Source organism: Phyllopteryx taeniolatus, chromosome 16, assembly GCF_024500385.1.
Source record: "Phyllopteryx taeniolatus isolate TA_2022b chromosome 16, UOR_Ptae_1.2, whole genome shotgun sequence".
Lineage (NCBI taxonomy): Eukaryota > Metazoa > Chordata > Actinopteri > Syngnathiformes > Syngnathidae > Phyllopteryx > Phyllopteryx taeniolatus.
The window spans coordinates 9,187,082-9,200,313 of NC_084517.1; the positions used below are offsets into that span (position 1 = coordinate 9,187,082).

Sequence of the window (13,232 nt, forward strand, 5' to 3'; positions counted from 1 at the left end):
CATCAGCATTTTGCTGCAGTTCCAACAAAGCAGGTCATCAACCTTTATGAAACTGAGAGCTACTTTTTGGGTACTGATTAATGCAAAGGGCTAAAAGTTTGAAATATTTTTGAAAAAAAAAAAAAGTGCTCAAATTAACTATATTATCATTAATAATTAACAATATTCATCTAAGTCAAGACAATGATTTAACTAGGTAGTAAACAAATTAATATGCAACACTATTTAAAAAAAAAAAAAATCTTTGCAAGTGTTTCCTTTATCAAATGACCACTTCGACAACATAACTAGAAAATCACTGTGTACCAGTATTGGTTAACTATTTTTACATGCTGGCAGGCTAATTATATAGTCTTTCGGGGTTACCTGGTACCCACACAATGTTGCTGACCTCTGCTGTATCATGTATACAAAAGTTAAATTTAGTAAATTGATACGGCAGCCTAAAACGAACTGCAGTGCTATTAATAATGTTGTGTGTTTTTGCTTATCACAGACACATGAGTTTTTTTAAGTGTTTATTTTGTTGCAGATCAAACAGTTTTGGGAAATCTTTGTTTGTCAGTGGAAAAAAAACAAAACAAATAAAAAGACATGCCCAAGATGTTGGGGCTTAATAATAATAATAAAAATAAAAAAAACAATACCGAAGTGACTTTTTATGACATTCCACAGAGCTAAACTACAGACTAAATCAATGGGCAAAGAGAGACAAAACTTATACAATGGTTTCTGTTAAAAGAAAAGTGTTTTGAGGGCGAAGGGAATAGCAACCACTCAATTAGACCTAATTGTTTCAAATTACTCATACAATTGCATGTTTTACCACGGTAATAGTCCAAGATTAAATGAAATGAAACAGCGGATACCATTTCTTAGAATGTAGCAGTCTTGGGTTCCTAAAATGACAAAGAGATAGGATAGCCTTGAAGAACACTACCTCTATTACGCTGTACTTTGAAACAGACAAAAACGACATTGCTTCAGTTCAGGACCTTGGTACGTCTCAGAGGAGTCCCTCCATCTCTCTCATAAAGGCTTCATACACCTGGTCCTTGGTCTTCATGCTGGGTTGAGCCACAGCCCCAATGTGAGCTGGATGAGACATGCCCATAGAACCAACGGAAAAGTGATGTTTGTGACCATGGCCACTTCCCATACCGTCATCTCCCCTCCTTCCCCCGACAGCACCTTTGTCCAACGGACCAACCGCCGGCCCCGGCGCAGCACCACTCTTGTCCCTTCGCACTCTAAGTGCAGTGGGCACAAACCGTGTGACCTCCGCTTTGGGATTGATAATTTGTGGTTTGGCAGAAATGGTGGCCCCAGAGCCAGCACCGGCTCCCAGGCTGCCTGCACCAGCGACAGAGGTGAGGTTGGCCCGTTTTTCAATGGTGGCTGCGTGGAGGTGGCTGACAGCAGAGGCTGCAGCAGTCCCTGGGGGAGGGGGCATTTGTATGACACCGGGGCGCATGGACATTGATGGAGGCGGCATGCTGCTTTGTGAGCCATCTTGTCCGGATCCTGGGCCTTTTTGCCGCTGAACGAGGCTGGGAGGAGCACTAAGCACGTTGGCGCTAAGAGGTGGAGGAAAGAGGGCAAGAGGTGGCGCCATGGGACGGGGGGGCCCTCCTGCTCTTGGGGGAGGAGGTGGGATACCTGGAAGGGAAAGCACAACATATGTATACTGATGAGCTTTTAAGCACATAACCTTGTAGCCACCCATTAGATTTTGTTTAATTAGCCAAACATCCCAAATTTTACATTATTTTTTTTGATCGTGTGAACATTTGTTACCTAATTCAACTTTCAAATACAGCTTGGTGCCAAAAGTACTAATTTTTTTCCTTTCGGCTTGTCCGTTTAGGGGTCGCCACAGCGCGTCATCCTTTTCCCTGTAAGCCTATCTCCTGCATTCTCCTCTCGAACACCAACTGCCCTCACGACATCAATCAACCTTCTCTTTGGTCTTCCTCTAGCTTTTTTGCCTGTCCGCTCCATCCTCATCATCCTTCTACCAATATACTCACTCTCTCTCCTCTGGATGTGTCCAAACCATCGAAGTCTGCTCTCTCTAACTTTGTCTCCAAAACTTCGAACCTTGTCTGTCCCACTGATGAGCTCATTTCGAATTTTATCCAACCTGGTCACTCCGAGAGTGAACCTCAACATCTTCATTTCCGCCACCTCCAGCTCGGCTTCCTGTTGTCTCTTCAGTGCCACTGTCTCTAATCTGTACATCATGGCTGGCCTCACCACTGTTTTATAAACTTTGCCCTTTATTTTAGCAGAAACTCTTCTGTCACATAACACCTTCCTCCACCCGTTCCAACCTGCTTGGACCCGTTTCTTCACTTCCTGACCACACTCACCATTGCTCAGGACTGTTGACCCCATGTATTTAAAGTCCGCCACCCTTGCTCTCTCTTCTCCCTGTACCCTCACTCTCCCCCCACCACCCCTCTCATTCATGCACATATATTCTGTCCTACTTCGGCTAATCTTCATTCCTCTGCTTTCCAGTGCATGCCTCCATCTTTCTAACTGTTCCTCCACCTGCTCCCTGCTTTCACTGCAGATCACAATGTCATCTGCAAACATCATGGTCCACGGGGATTCCAGTCTAACCTGATCCGTCAGCCTATCCATCATTACTGCAAACAGGAAGGGGCTCAGGCCTGATCCTTGATGCAGTCCCACCTCCACCTTAAATTCATCTGTCACACCTCACCACTGTTCTCCTGCCCTCGTACATGTCCTGTATTATTCTAACATACTTCTCTGCCACTCCAGACTTCCGCATGCAGTACCACAATTCCTCTCTGGGTACTCTGCCATAGGCTTTCTCTAGAGCTACAAAGACACAATGTAGCGCCTTCTGACTTTTTCCATCAACATCCTCGAGGCAAATAATGCATCTGTGGTACTCTTTCTAGGCATGAAACCAAACTGTTGCTCACAAATACTCACTTCTGTCCTAAGTTTAGCCTCCATTACTCGTTCCCATAACTTCATTGTGTGGCTCATCAACTTTATTCCTCTATAGTTCCCACAGCACTGCACATCACCCTTGTTCTTAAAAATGGGCACGAGCACACTTTTCCTCCATTCTTCATGCATCTTCTCACCCTCTAGAATTCTATTGAACAAGCTGGTCAAAAACCCCACAGCCACCTCTCCTAGATGCTTCCATACCTCCACAGGAATGTCATCAGGAGCAACTGCCTTTCCATTTTTCATCCTCTTTAGTGGCTTTCTAATTTCCCCCTTACTAATCATTGCCACTTCCTGGTCCACCACACTCGCCTCTTCTACGCTCCCTTCTCTCAATTTTCTCATTCATCAACTCCTCAAACTATTTTTTTCCATCTATCTAGCACACTACTGGCACCAGTCAACATATTTCCATCTCTATCCTTAATCACCCTAACCTGCTGCACATCCTTCCCATCTCTATCCCTCTGTCTGGCCAACCTGTACAGATCATTTTCTCCTTCTTTAGTGTCAAACCTGGCATACATGTCATCATATGCCTTTTGTTTGGCCTTTTCCACTTCTACCTTTGCCCTTTGTCGCATCTCAATGTATTCCTTTCGCCTCTCCTTGGTCCTCTCAGTGTCCCACTTCTTCTTAGCTAACCCTTTTCCTTGTATGATTTCCTGTACCGTGCGGTTCGACCACCAAGTCTCCTTCTCTCCTTTCCTGCCAGAAGATACACCAAGTACTCTCCTGCCTGCCTCTCTGATCACCTTGGCTATAGTGGTCCAGTCTTCTGGAAGCTCCGGGAGCCTGTCTCACCTCTTCCAGAAAAGCCGCACAACACTAGTCCTGTCTCAGCTTCCACCACATGGTTCTCTGCTCTGCCTTTGTCTTCCTAATCTTCCTCCCCACCACCAGAGTCATTTTACACACCACCATCCTATGCTGTCTAGCCACACTCTCCCCTCAGATTACATCGTCTGCACAAAATGTAATCCACCTGCGTGCTTCTACCTCCGGCTCTTGTAGGTCACCCTATGGTGCCTGCGTCTTCCGGAAAAAAGTGTTCACTACCACCATTTCCATCTTTTTTACAAAGCCTACCACCATTTGTCCCTCCAAGTTCCTTTCCTGGATGCCGTACTTACCCATCACATCTTCATCACCCCTATTTCCTTCACCAACATGTCCATTACAATCTGCACCAATCACCTCTGTCTGGGATGCTCAAAACTACTTCGTCTTGCTCCTTCCAGAATTTCTCTTCACAGTATACATAACACACTCAATTTCAAGTTTCAGCCTCATCACTCGATCTGATACTCTTTTCACCTCCAAGACATTCTTAGCCAACTTTTCTTTTAAAATAACCCCGACTCCATTTCTCTTCCAATCTACACCATGGTATAATAATGTAAACCTTGCTCCTAAACTTCTAGCCTTACTGCCTTTCCACCTGGTCTCTTGGAGACACAATATATCAACCTTTCTCCTAATCATCATGTCAACCAACTCCCGAGATTTTCCTGTTATAGTCCCAATATTCAAAGTCCCCACATTCCATTCTAGGCTCTGTGCTTTCCTCTTCTCTTTCTGCCAAAGAACCCGCTTTCCACCTCTTCTTCGTCTTCGACCCACAGTAGCTGAATTTCCACGGGCACCCTGCACCTTGACGGCGCCGGTGGCGGACATTGTTAACCCAGGCCACGACCGATCCGGTACGGAATTCTTTGGATGAATGCTCATATTTGTTTGGCAAAGTTTTAAGCCGGATGCCCTTCCTGACCCAACCCTCTGCATTTATCCGGGCTTGGGACCAGCCTACAGTTTGCACTGCCTTGTGCCCCCCATAGGGCTGCATTTGGTGCCAAAAGTACAACATAGGCATATTCTGTCCTCATGATACTACTCCAACTCATGGTGCTAGTGCATACCTAAACACACAAACGTCCAACACAAACACTACTTAACATTGACAAGAATGAAGCAGTGCATTGGAACTAGGTGTAATTGTGCAATCCATACCGTAGCATTGATAACTCCATAAACTTTATTTTTTTTCCTTCTCAAACTTGAATAATACACAGGTTTAAATATTCATGTTTTTTAACAATATAAGAATGGGCGATTATACTCATGTTAATGTTTATTTTAAGACATTTGAATTTGTGGCTGGTGAAGAGTGTCGGGGGGAGTGTTGGTGCTGACAGAGTAAACCGGCAGACGCGCTTAGTATTAGTGGATACGCAATTGCAGATTTCCCTGCTGCACAAAGAAGGGCAGTTGTGTGTTTTGATGTTAATTCCAGTTGTAGATGATCTTATTGGATATTGGAATTTATTGTCCGGTGAGCTAAACTTTATTTATCCTGCTAATTTAAGGACAATTTTTCTACCCAAGTTAAATCAAGTAGACAGGATGTGTGTAAAATATTGAAGACATTTGTGTCAGCAAACTGTCCATGCCACATACATGACCTGCAACTTAGCATTTGATATAGATGGATTTAAAAACATGTAAAATAGTTTTCAAATGGTCATCTTATTTGATTATTTCAAATATGGCATGCTGTGTTGAAACACTTTAACATGCTTTAAATACTAGGGGTGGAGCGTTTTTTGAAAACCATCCCAACGGTTCAGTTCAACTGTTTCGGTTTGGTCAGCATGCGTCCCGTTCAGTTTGTAGGCACACACAACTCTTTTTCCTCATTCACTAATGTGGCAAAGCAGTGTGACATAATGCAAGCCAAGACGGCTACGCGTAAGGGTGCATTATTAGGTGCGTTAGGAAATTCAATATGACGCCCAAAGTCTGAGAGTGCACATTCCAACAGCATTCTTTGAGTTTCCAAACGGTGAAATGTGTACCAGAGCGTTCTCGGAGAATATCGCAACCTACGTCTTTCGACCACCCTGAGCCAGTTTTAAATTCTGGGTAACGTACTAACGATGCCCATTTGTGGCGCTGTCAACGCCTCGTGATCTCACGTAGAAAATTGCATTCCCCAACACCTTTAAGTTCATTCTAAAGATATTTGTTTTTAGCATTTCTTTGCCTCCAAGCCAGAATTGTAGGGTAGGAAAAATAAGTTTGGGCATATTTCCTAGAAAATTAATAGCGCTGAAACAAATCTCCAATGGTATATACATACATTGGTAAGTCCTAATTTGGTATTGAGAGATATGCATCAGACCTACTGCAACTCGAGGATACGCGAAGCTAGCATCATGCAGCTAGCCAGTCCCCTTAAAACGTGGTAGGCATCTGCGTGGTAGATATACACGAATTGTTACAATTCCGACATAGTTTACCTAATTTGGATGTAAATACCCTCAAATTAAAGCTGAAAGTCTGCAGTTAAAGCACATATTGTTTGTTTCAATTTAAGTCCATTGCGGTGGTGTATTAAGCCAAAAAACATGAGCATAGCGTCCATGAATGAAGAGATGAAGTAGATAATAACACACATAATAATCCACCCTTACCCCTACTGAATATGAATTATGAAACACATCTGTCTATGTGCGTCATATAAGACCTAATAACGTGATGTATTATTTCGGAGAATAATGATTAAATCAGTGATTCCAACCTTTGTTGAGCCAAGGAACCCATTCTACAGTTAAAAAACGTGGTAAACCACCAAACAAAAATATCATAAAAAGTATAAATACTGAAATAACAATCTTGCTTCAATTTAATCACAAATATAGTGACTCAGTGTCAAATATGGGCTTGTTTAGTTGTACACAAAGTTGCTATATTTGCATGAAGCCATGACTTATTCTGTTGTATGAATTGCAACAGGTGAATACACAGGTTTACTGTACCTTTTGCCATCTAATGGCAGAGCATTTAATCGTTCTGCCTGTCACTTTAATGCTGCTGGCATAGATAGAACGACAAACATATATTTCTGATTGATAAAACTAATTAAATAACAACATATACAGTAAATTAATAATGCTTCAGTTTTAACCTAACTATACAAGACATAAGTGATTTTCCCAAGAGTCAATGTGTATCGAACCAAATCGAAAACCGTGAACACAAAACCAAGATATGAACCGAACCGTGAATTTTTTTTAAACCATTCCACCCCTATTAAATACACTCCACAAATGTATATAAATTCCACCAGTCCTCCTGACTTCATGCTGTCTGCACCCATTATCTTACCAGGTGGCGCTGGGGGCGGTAGCCGGGGAGGGGGTCCACGTGGTGGGGGGCCTGGAGGAAGACCTGGAGGGGGACCAGGTGGTGGACCAGGCGGGCGACCTGGTGGAGGTCCAGGGGGTAAAAGACGAGGTATTGGACCCCTCATGCCAGGAATACCCAGTGGCCTTAAGAACGGAGGAGCACCTGAAGACAAAATGCATACAATACAAATTATGATAGCTATTAAGCAAGGACAAGACTTCAAGCAACAGCTAAATGGATAAGAGTAGCGTAGATTCCAAGTTCTGGATCATGTTTGTGCTTAGGTGCAGCCATTGAAACAAGGTTAATGAGGCACATGCTCTAAATTTGACTCCCCTGACCAATAAGAGCAATGAGGTGACATTGAAAAGTGTTTGCTTTATTGACTGTAGCACATTCATGGCAGACAAAAAGATGTAACACTGTATAGGATCTTAATCTGACCTGGTGGAGGGCCAGGAGGTGGACCAGAGGGTGGACCAGGAGGCCTCATTGGTGGAGCTGGTGGAGGACCCATAGGTGGAGGGCCAGTCATTGGTGGACCCTGCAAAGGTGGGGGCTGTCCCACCGGCCCGCTTGGTGGAGGGACACGCTGACTGGGAATAACTTGGGACGGGTCCACTGGTGGGCCCTTCTCTTCAGCGTCAGAACTATCCGATTCATCTGTGCACTCTTCCTCGACTTCTTCTTCTTCGTCCTCTTCAGGAATAGACTGACCTGAACAGAGAAAATAACGCCACATAACATTATTTACATAACCAAGGTCAGTACATTTGAAGAAATAATATCCCCGCAATTTCAATATACAAACCAGCCATCTTTAACATCATTGCCTGCAGAGGCGTAATGGCCTTGGTCTTCTTCCCAGACTTCTTTTTTGCTTCGTTGGAAGCATCTGAGGGCATGTCTGCAAAACGTACACTGCGACCTATTGTACAGTAGAGATTAGAAAACCAACATAACACATTGGTATCACAACACAAATTTATGGGGAATAATTGCAAATCACCCAGAAAATGAATGACAAAACATCCTGCAAGACTTAATTTGACAATTTGTTACTGATAACCTGAGCAGAACTGAGCAATTTGTAGACAATGATTCTTGATAGAACCGTTAGAATACATGATCTGACTAGAGCAGTGATTTCCAACCTTTATGGAGCCAAGGAACATATTTTACAATTGAAAAATCTAACAGCACACCAACAAACAAAAATGTCACAAAAAGTGGATACATTAATTACTGTATTTACTTTCTGCCATCTAATAGAAGACAATTCATTTATTCTGTCTGTCAATATGCCTCACTGGCATAAATAGAGGAACAAAGATACATTATTTATTGTAAATATAATTTTTTGAGCAATTAAGTACACAAGTATATACAGTAAATGAACAGGTCATTTAAATAGACACATTCCTCCATCTTGTGATCGGATCAGTGATTGTTTTTTTTTTAAACTCGCTGATCAGCCCCAAAGATCCTGGTCATGTAAAACCTAATATATACATAAAATGGTACATTTTCGCCACTCACCAGAGAATCATGAGCTCCTTGCAGGCCCATATTGATACAAAATCCATAAAATCCAAAATATTAGCGATTTCATGCTGATCTTTTCAGGTGGGGAAGGGAGCATATTTGGAGATGTCCACATAAATTTTGGTGACATTAAACAACGGTAAGCTTTTTTTTTTTTTTTTTTTTACATTGAGGGTGGGCTGCGACTGGTTAGAGCGTCAGCCTCACAGCTCTGAGGTGCGGGGTTCAATCCCCGTCCCCGCCTGTGTGGGGTTTGCATGTTCTCCCCGTGCCTGCGTGGGTTTTCTCCGGGCACTCCCACATCCCAAAAACATGCATTAATTGGAGACTCTAAATTGCCCGTAGGCATGACTGTGAGTGTGAATGGTTGTTTGTTTCTATGTGCCCTGCGATTGGCTGGCAACCAGTTCAGGGTGTACCCCGCCTCCTGCCCGATGACAGCTGGGATAGGCTCCAGCACGCCCGCGACCCTAGTGAGGAGAAGCGGCTCAGAAAATGGATGGATGGATGGGTGGCCTGCTCTGACATGGGAATTACCAAAAAAAATAAATAAATACACCAGCGCATCCACACAGAGCAGAAAAATTATTTGAAAATCGAATAAAATATGGATAATATTAAATGTTTTGAGCATATGGATAGCAGTAAATCGATGGTGCACGTTATACATTAGTAGAAGGGTTTTCCAGATTTTTGGGGTTGATGTTGGGAGTGCGCATTATACTCGAAAGCCAGCCATTATGGTATGCTTCTACTAGAACTTTATAAATAGAATTCGCATTTAGATACAAGAATACAATGCAATGGAATACATCAAATAAAGTAGTTACAATAGGCTAAAATCTGAAACTCTTACCAGCTTGTCTTTCACCTCTCTCCTCATCTCTTTTATCCCGTCTGTCAGCTCCCTTTCTTGAGTCACCATCTTCATCCTGCTCATCGTCACTGTCCTCCTCAGATTCGCTGTCATCGTCGTCCAAATCGTCCCTGTCGCTACCACTGCCGCTGTCCTGATCTCTTCCCAAGTCTGTTGAGCCCCTGTCTAAGCCAGGAATTGAGGGCTCTATTCAGGCAGAAAAAGCAATCTAATGAGTAAAATAAAATCCATGATCCCTAAAAAAAAAATTAATGAAGAGGAGTTATAATTCATATATTACCAACGTCAGTGCCATAAGGCCGTCGTGAAGGAATACCATACATTGCCAAAACTTGTGGTGGTGGGGGCCCAGGTGGAGGCCCAGGGGGTTTCTTCCCAGGGGGTAAACGTGGCACAGGTGGCAATGTTGGCAATACCGGGCCAGACGATACAGGCGCTTTACTATGGGGAACATATAAAGGAATGGCGGCAATTTAACAATATAGATCTTTTGCTTCAGGTGCATGTTTGGCATGTCAATGTCAATAAACAAGAGTTTGATGCTTGACAATCAATCATGCTGCTTTTAAGAAAATTGTGGTATCTCAGGTAACTTTAGTGGAAATGTACAGTGATTTAACACAACTTATATTGCCAGTACACTTAAATGTATTGGTAAATATACTTGATGAATTTTGGACCTTCAGATGTACAGTGGACCCCTGCATATCCGTGGTTCGGCACCCTGGATTCCAATATTTTTCCAATTGTTTTTACTATGGGCGGGCTAACCACCCCATTTTATTTTTGGTGTGAAAACAACGCATTGGTGGTATATCCATCTTATTCAATATTACCCCCATCCCCCCAAGCGATTATAATGGGCGTCAATTATTTGCGGATTTTCGCTATACGCGGTTGGGCCCTATCCCCCGCGAATTGCTGGGATCCACTGTATAAATATAAACATGTCAGATTTAATAGTGGGGTGGTGGTGCTCCACATGAACCAACAGCCTGTGTTCTTCATGCAGGGTTTAGACATTCAGCCACAAGAGAGACACATATATTGGATATGGAAAAAAAAACAAGGCAGGCAAGGATATCCAAATAAATTAATTCAAGTAAGAGCCTACCCAAAAAAGGAGCCTTTCTTCAGTATTGAAGGAGGCTGAGCCCCTGGTAGAGGAATGTCCTGGATGTGTATATTGGAGGGTGCATGGGGCATATCTGGTAAAGGAATACTGTCAACCTCCACAGATTCCGCATTCTGGAAGGAAAAAAAAGAAACATTATCTTGTTACTGTAATTAATAACATAACACAGTCTTCAACTAACACATTTCAATTCACTCTTAGGAAGCTTTACAACTTGCAGCAAGATATGCTGCTCGCCGCATGTCTGACCAAGCAAGGGTAAAGCATGATCTCATTCAAAGGCAAAAAGAAAGAACAGAAAAAAAGACAAACCTTGACTGAGTCAAAATAGAGTGCCAATTGGCCCCGTTTACTTTCGTATTCTAGTTCCAGTTTGCGCAGATCCTTGTAGGTTTCAGGATTCTCTCGCTCATACAGACGAACAATACGTTCAAATGTTTCCCGTAGCTTCTTCCGCTTGTCCCTCAGCACTTTCTCATTCAGCAGGGGCTGCTGGACTGGGTTGAACTCTATTGCACAGATTAAATAATACCTTTAGGTTTTAATGAATATTGCAGTTACAGCATAGTGAATGTGCATGTCAAATAAGAACCAAACTAGTCAGGTACAAATTCAGTCTCTCACCCATCTCATCCAATTTCTCCATGTCTCTGATTATCTGTCTGGGGTCCTTCATTTTAAGCACTGCCGCTCTCACCATCATTCTCTGTTTTTTATTCTGTAAAGAGAATTAATAATAGTATACAAATGTAAATGGAAATAGAATCGCTCAGCAAATGATTGAAAGAATCAAGACTAAATATTACCTTTTTTAACTCCCTTTTTCTGGCTTCTTTTCCTGTAAGTAAAGAATGTGTGCATCATTATGCTATTCACATCTGACAATTTCTGTTTATTTGCACAAATAGATTCTGCCTGCAGGTACTCACTGGCCTGATCCGTGGGGTTCATGAATTTCCCACTCTTGGTGGAGGAAGTTGAACGTCGCCCCATTGTGATGGTGTGGGTGTGCTCCTTTCCCCTTAGGAGACATTTAAATCTGTCAAATTAGTGAAATAGCTAACTTCCATCCATCCAGCCATTTTCCGTACTGGTTATCCTGACAAGGGTCGAGGGCGTGCTGGAGCCTAACCCAGCTGACTATGGGCGAGAGGCGGGGTACACCTTGAACTGGTCGTCAGCCAATCGCAGGGCAAACATTGACAAACAACCTTCAATTAACCTACCATGCATGTTTTGGGGATGTGGGAAGAAACCGGAGTACCCAGAAGAAGGGAAAAAAACACTCAACACATGCAACATGCAAACTCCACACAGTTGAGGCCGGATTTGAACCCGGGCGCCGAGCTAACTTCGATGTATATGAAATGAGAACCTATACACGCAGACATAGTGTTTTCATTTTACATACGTTTCAAACAGCAGTGAATCGTGAATCCCAATTCAGTCTGTCTCGTGTCGTGATAGTTGTTGCATTGAAATTAGGCACATTAAAATACCGTTGAACAAACTTCCAGATCCATGAACGACATTTTAATCTATATGGCATAATGTGCTTAAATAATCAGAATCAGAGCATTATTTTAATTTATAAACACTAAAACGACGTTGGAATTAGCCGAAAAGCTAAAATTAGCCTGCACTTGTAGCTAGGGCCGCGATAGCTTTAACAACAGCGAATGCAACCCCAAAAAATAATCAACATTACCTTTTAAAGAAGAAAACAAGTAGAAGGCGTAATACCCTCCGAACACAAGGTTGGATATGAAGGTGTAAACGCAATATTTGTCTTAAGACATACAACAGAAACTAAAAGCCGCCATGACTGAGTGATACCCGACCACTTCCAGTTAGCCACTCGCCATGTTAGCAGCCGCGACCCGAGCACCGGCGGAAGTAAATTATCTGACGTCATCAAAAGAAGACAACTCTTCATAGAAAACAAGATAGATGCGACACACTCCCTTTCAGTTGCGTGCCTTCAATAATGCTAAGCTAGTAGGGTCAAAGTTCTCAGCACGTAATCCAAAAGACCAAGGATGCTGGCATATTTAGTGCATACGGTTGCACACAGCGCCGTACAATTACGACAAGGGAACTCGGAATAACCTTTCCCAGGTAAATATTTTATGGGGCTTATTTCAATGTTAGGCGGCACGTTGGCCGACTGGTTAGAGCGTTAGCCTCACAGTTTTGAGGACCCGGGTTCAATTCCCGTCCCCGCCTGTGTGGAGTTTGCATGTTCTCCCCGTGCCTGCGTGGGTTTTCTCCGGGCACTCCGGTTTCCTCCCACATCCCAAAAACATGCATAAATTGGAGACTTTAAATTGCCCGTAGGCATGACTGTGAGTGCGAATGGTTGTTTGTTTCTATGTGCCCTGCGATTGGCTGGCAACCAGTTCAGGGTGTACCCCGCCTCCTACCCGATGACAGCTGGGATAGGCTCCAGCACGCCCGCGACCTTAGTGTGGAGAAGCGGCTCAGAAAATTGAT

The 13,232-nt window shown here is 43.1% G+C and overlaps 1 protein-coding gene across 1 annotated transcript; it reads right to left on the bottom strand.

The window, feature by feature from the left end:
• Positions 1-503: 503 nt before the first annotated feature.
• Positions 504-12,629, bottom strand: LOC133465854 (WW domain-binding protein 11). The gene is made up of 12 exons (XM_061748998.1): positions 12,448-12,629; positions 11,669-11,760; positions 11,546-11,577; positions 11,364-11,457; positions 11,052-11,248; positions 10,719-10,852; positions 9,885-10,045; positions 9,584-9,790; positions 7,994-8,110; positions 7,627-7,899; positions 7,162-7,344; positions 504-1,659 (listed from the first exon to the last, which is right to left on the bottom strand). Exons 2-12 carry the CDS (start codon positions 11,730-11,732, stop codon positions 1,007-1,009), a joined length of 2,115 nt encoding a protein of 704 aa, XP_061604982.1. The 5' UTR covers positions 11,733-11,760; positions 12,448-12,629; the 3' UTR covers positions 504-1,006.
• Positions 12,630-13,232: the final 603 nt, after the last annotated feature.

What these genes read in the sequence shown, in the direction of transcription:
- LOC133465854 (XM_061748998.1), bottom strand. Translation starts at nt 11,732, where the DNA reads ATGGGGCGACGTTCAACTTCCTCCACCAAGAGTGGGAAATTCATGAAC. An exon ending in AAGAAAGGCTCCTTTTTTGG is followed by an intron (nt 10,046 to 10,718) that starts GTAGGCTCTTAC and finishes TGTTCCCCATAG; the next exon opens with TAAAGCGCCTGTATCGTCTG. An exon ending in ACCGCCCCCAGCGCCACCTG is followed by an intron (nt 1,660 to 7,161) that starts GTAAGATAATGG and finishes TTTCCCTTCCAG; the next exon opens with GTATCCCACCTCCTCCCCCA.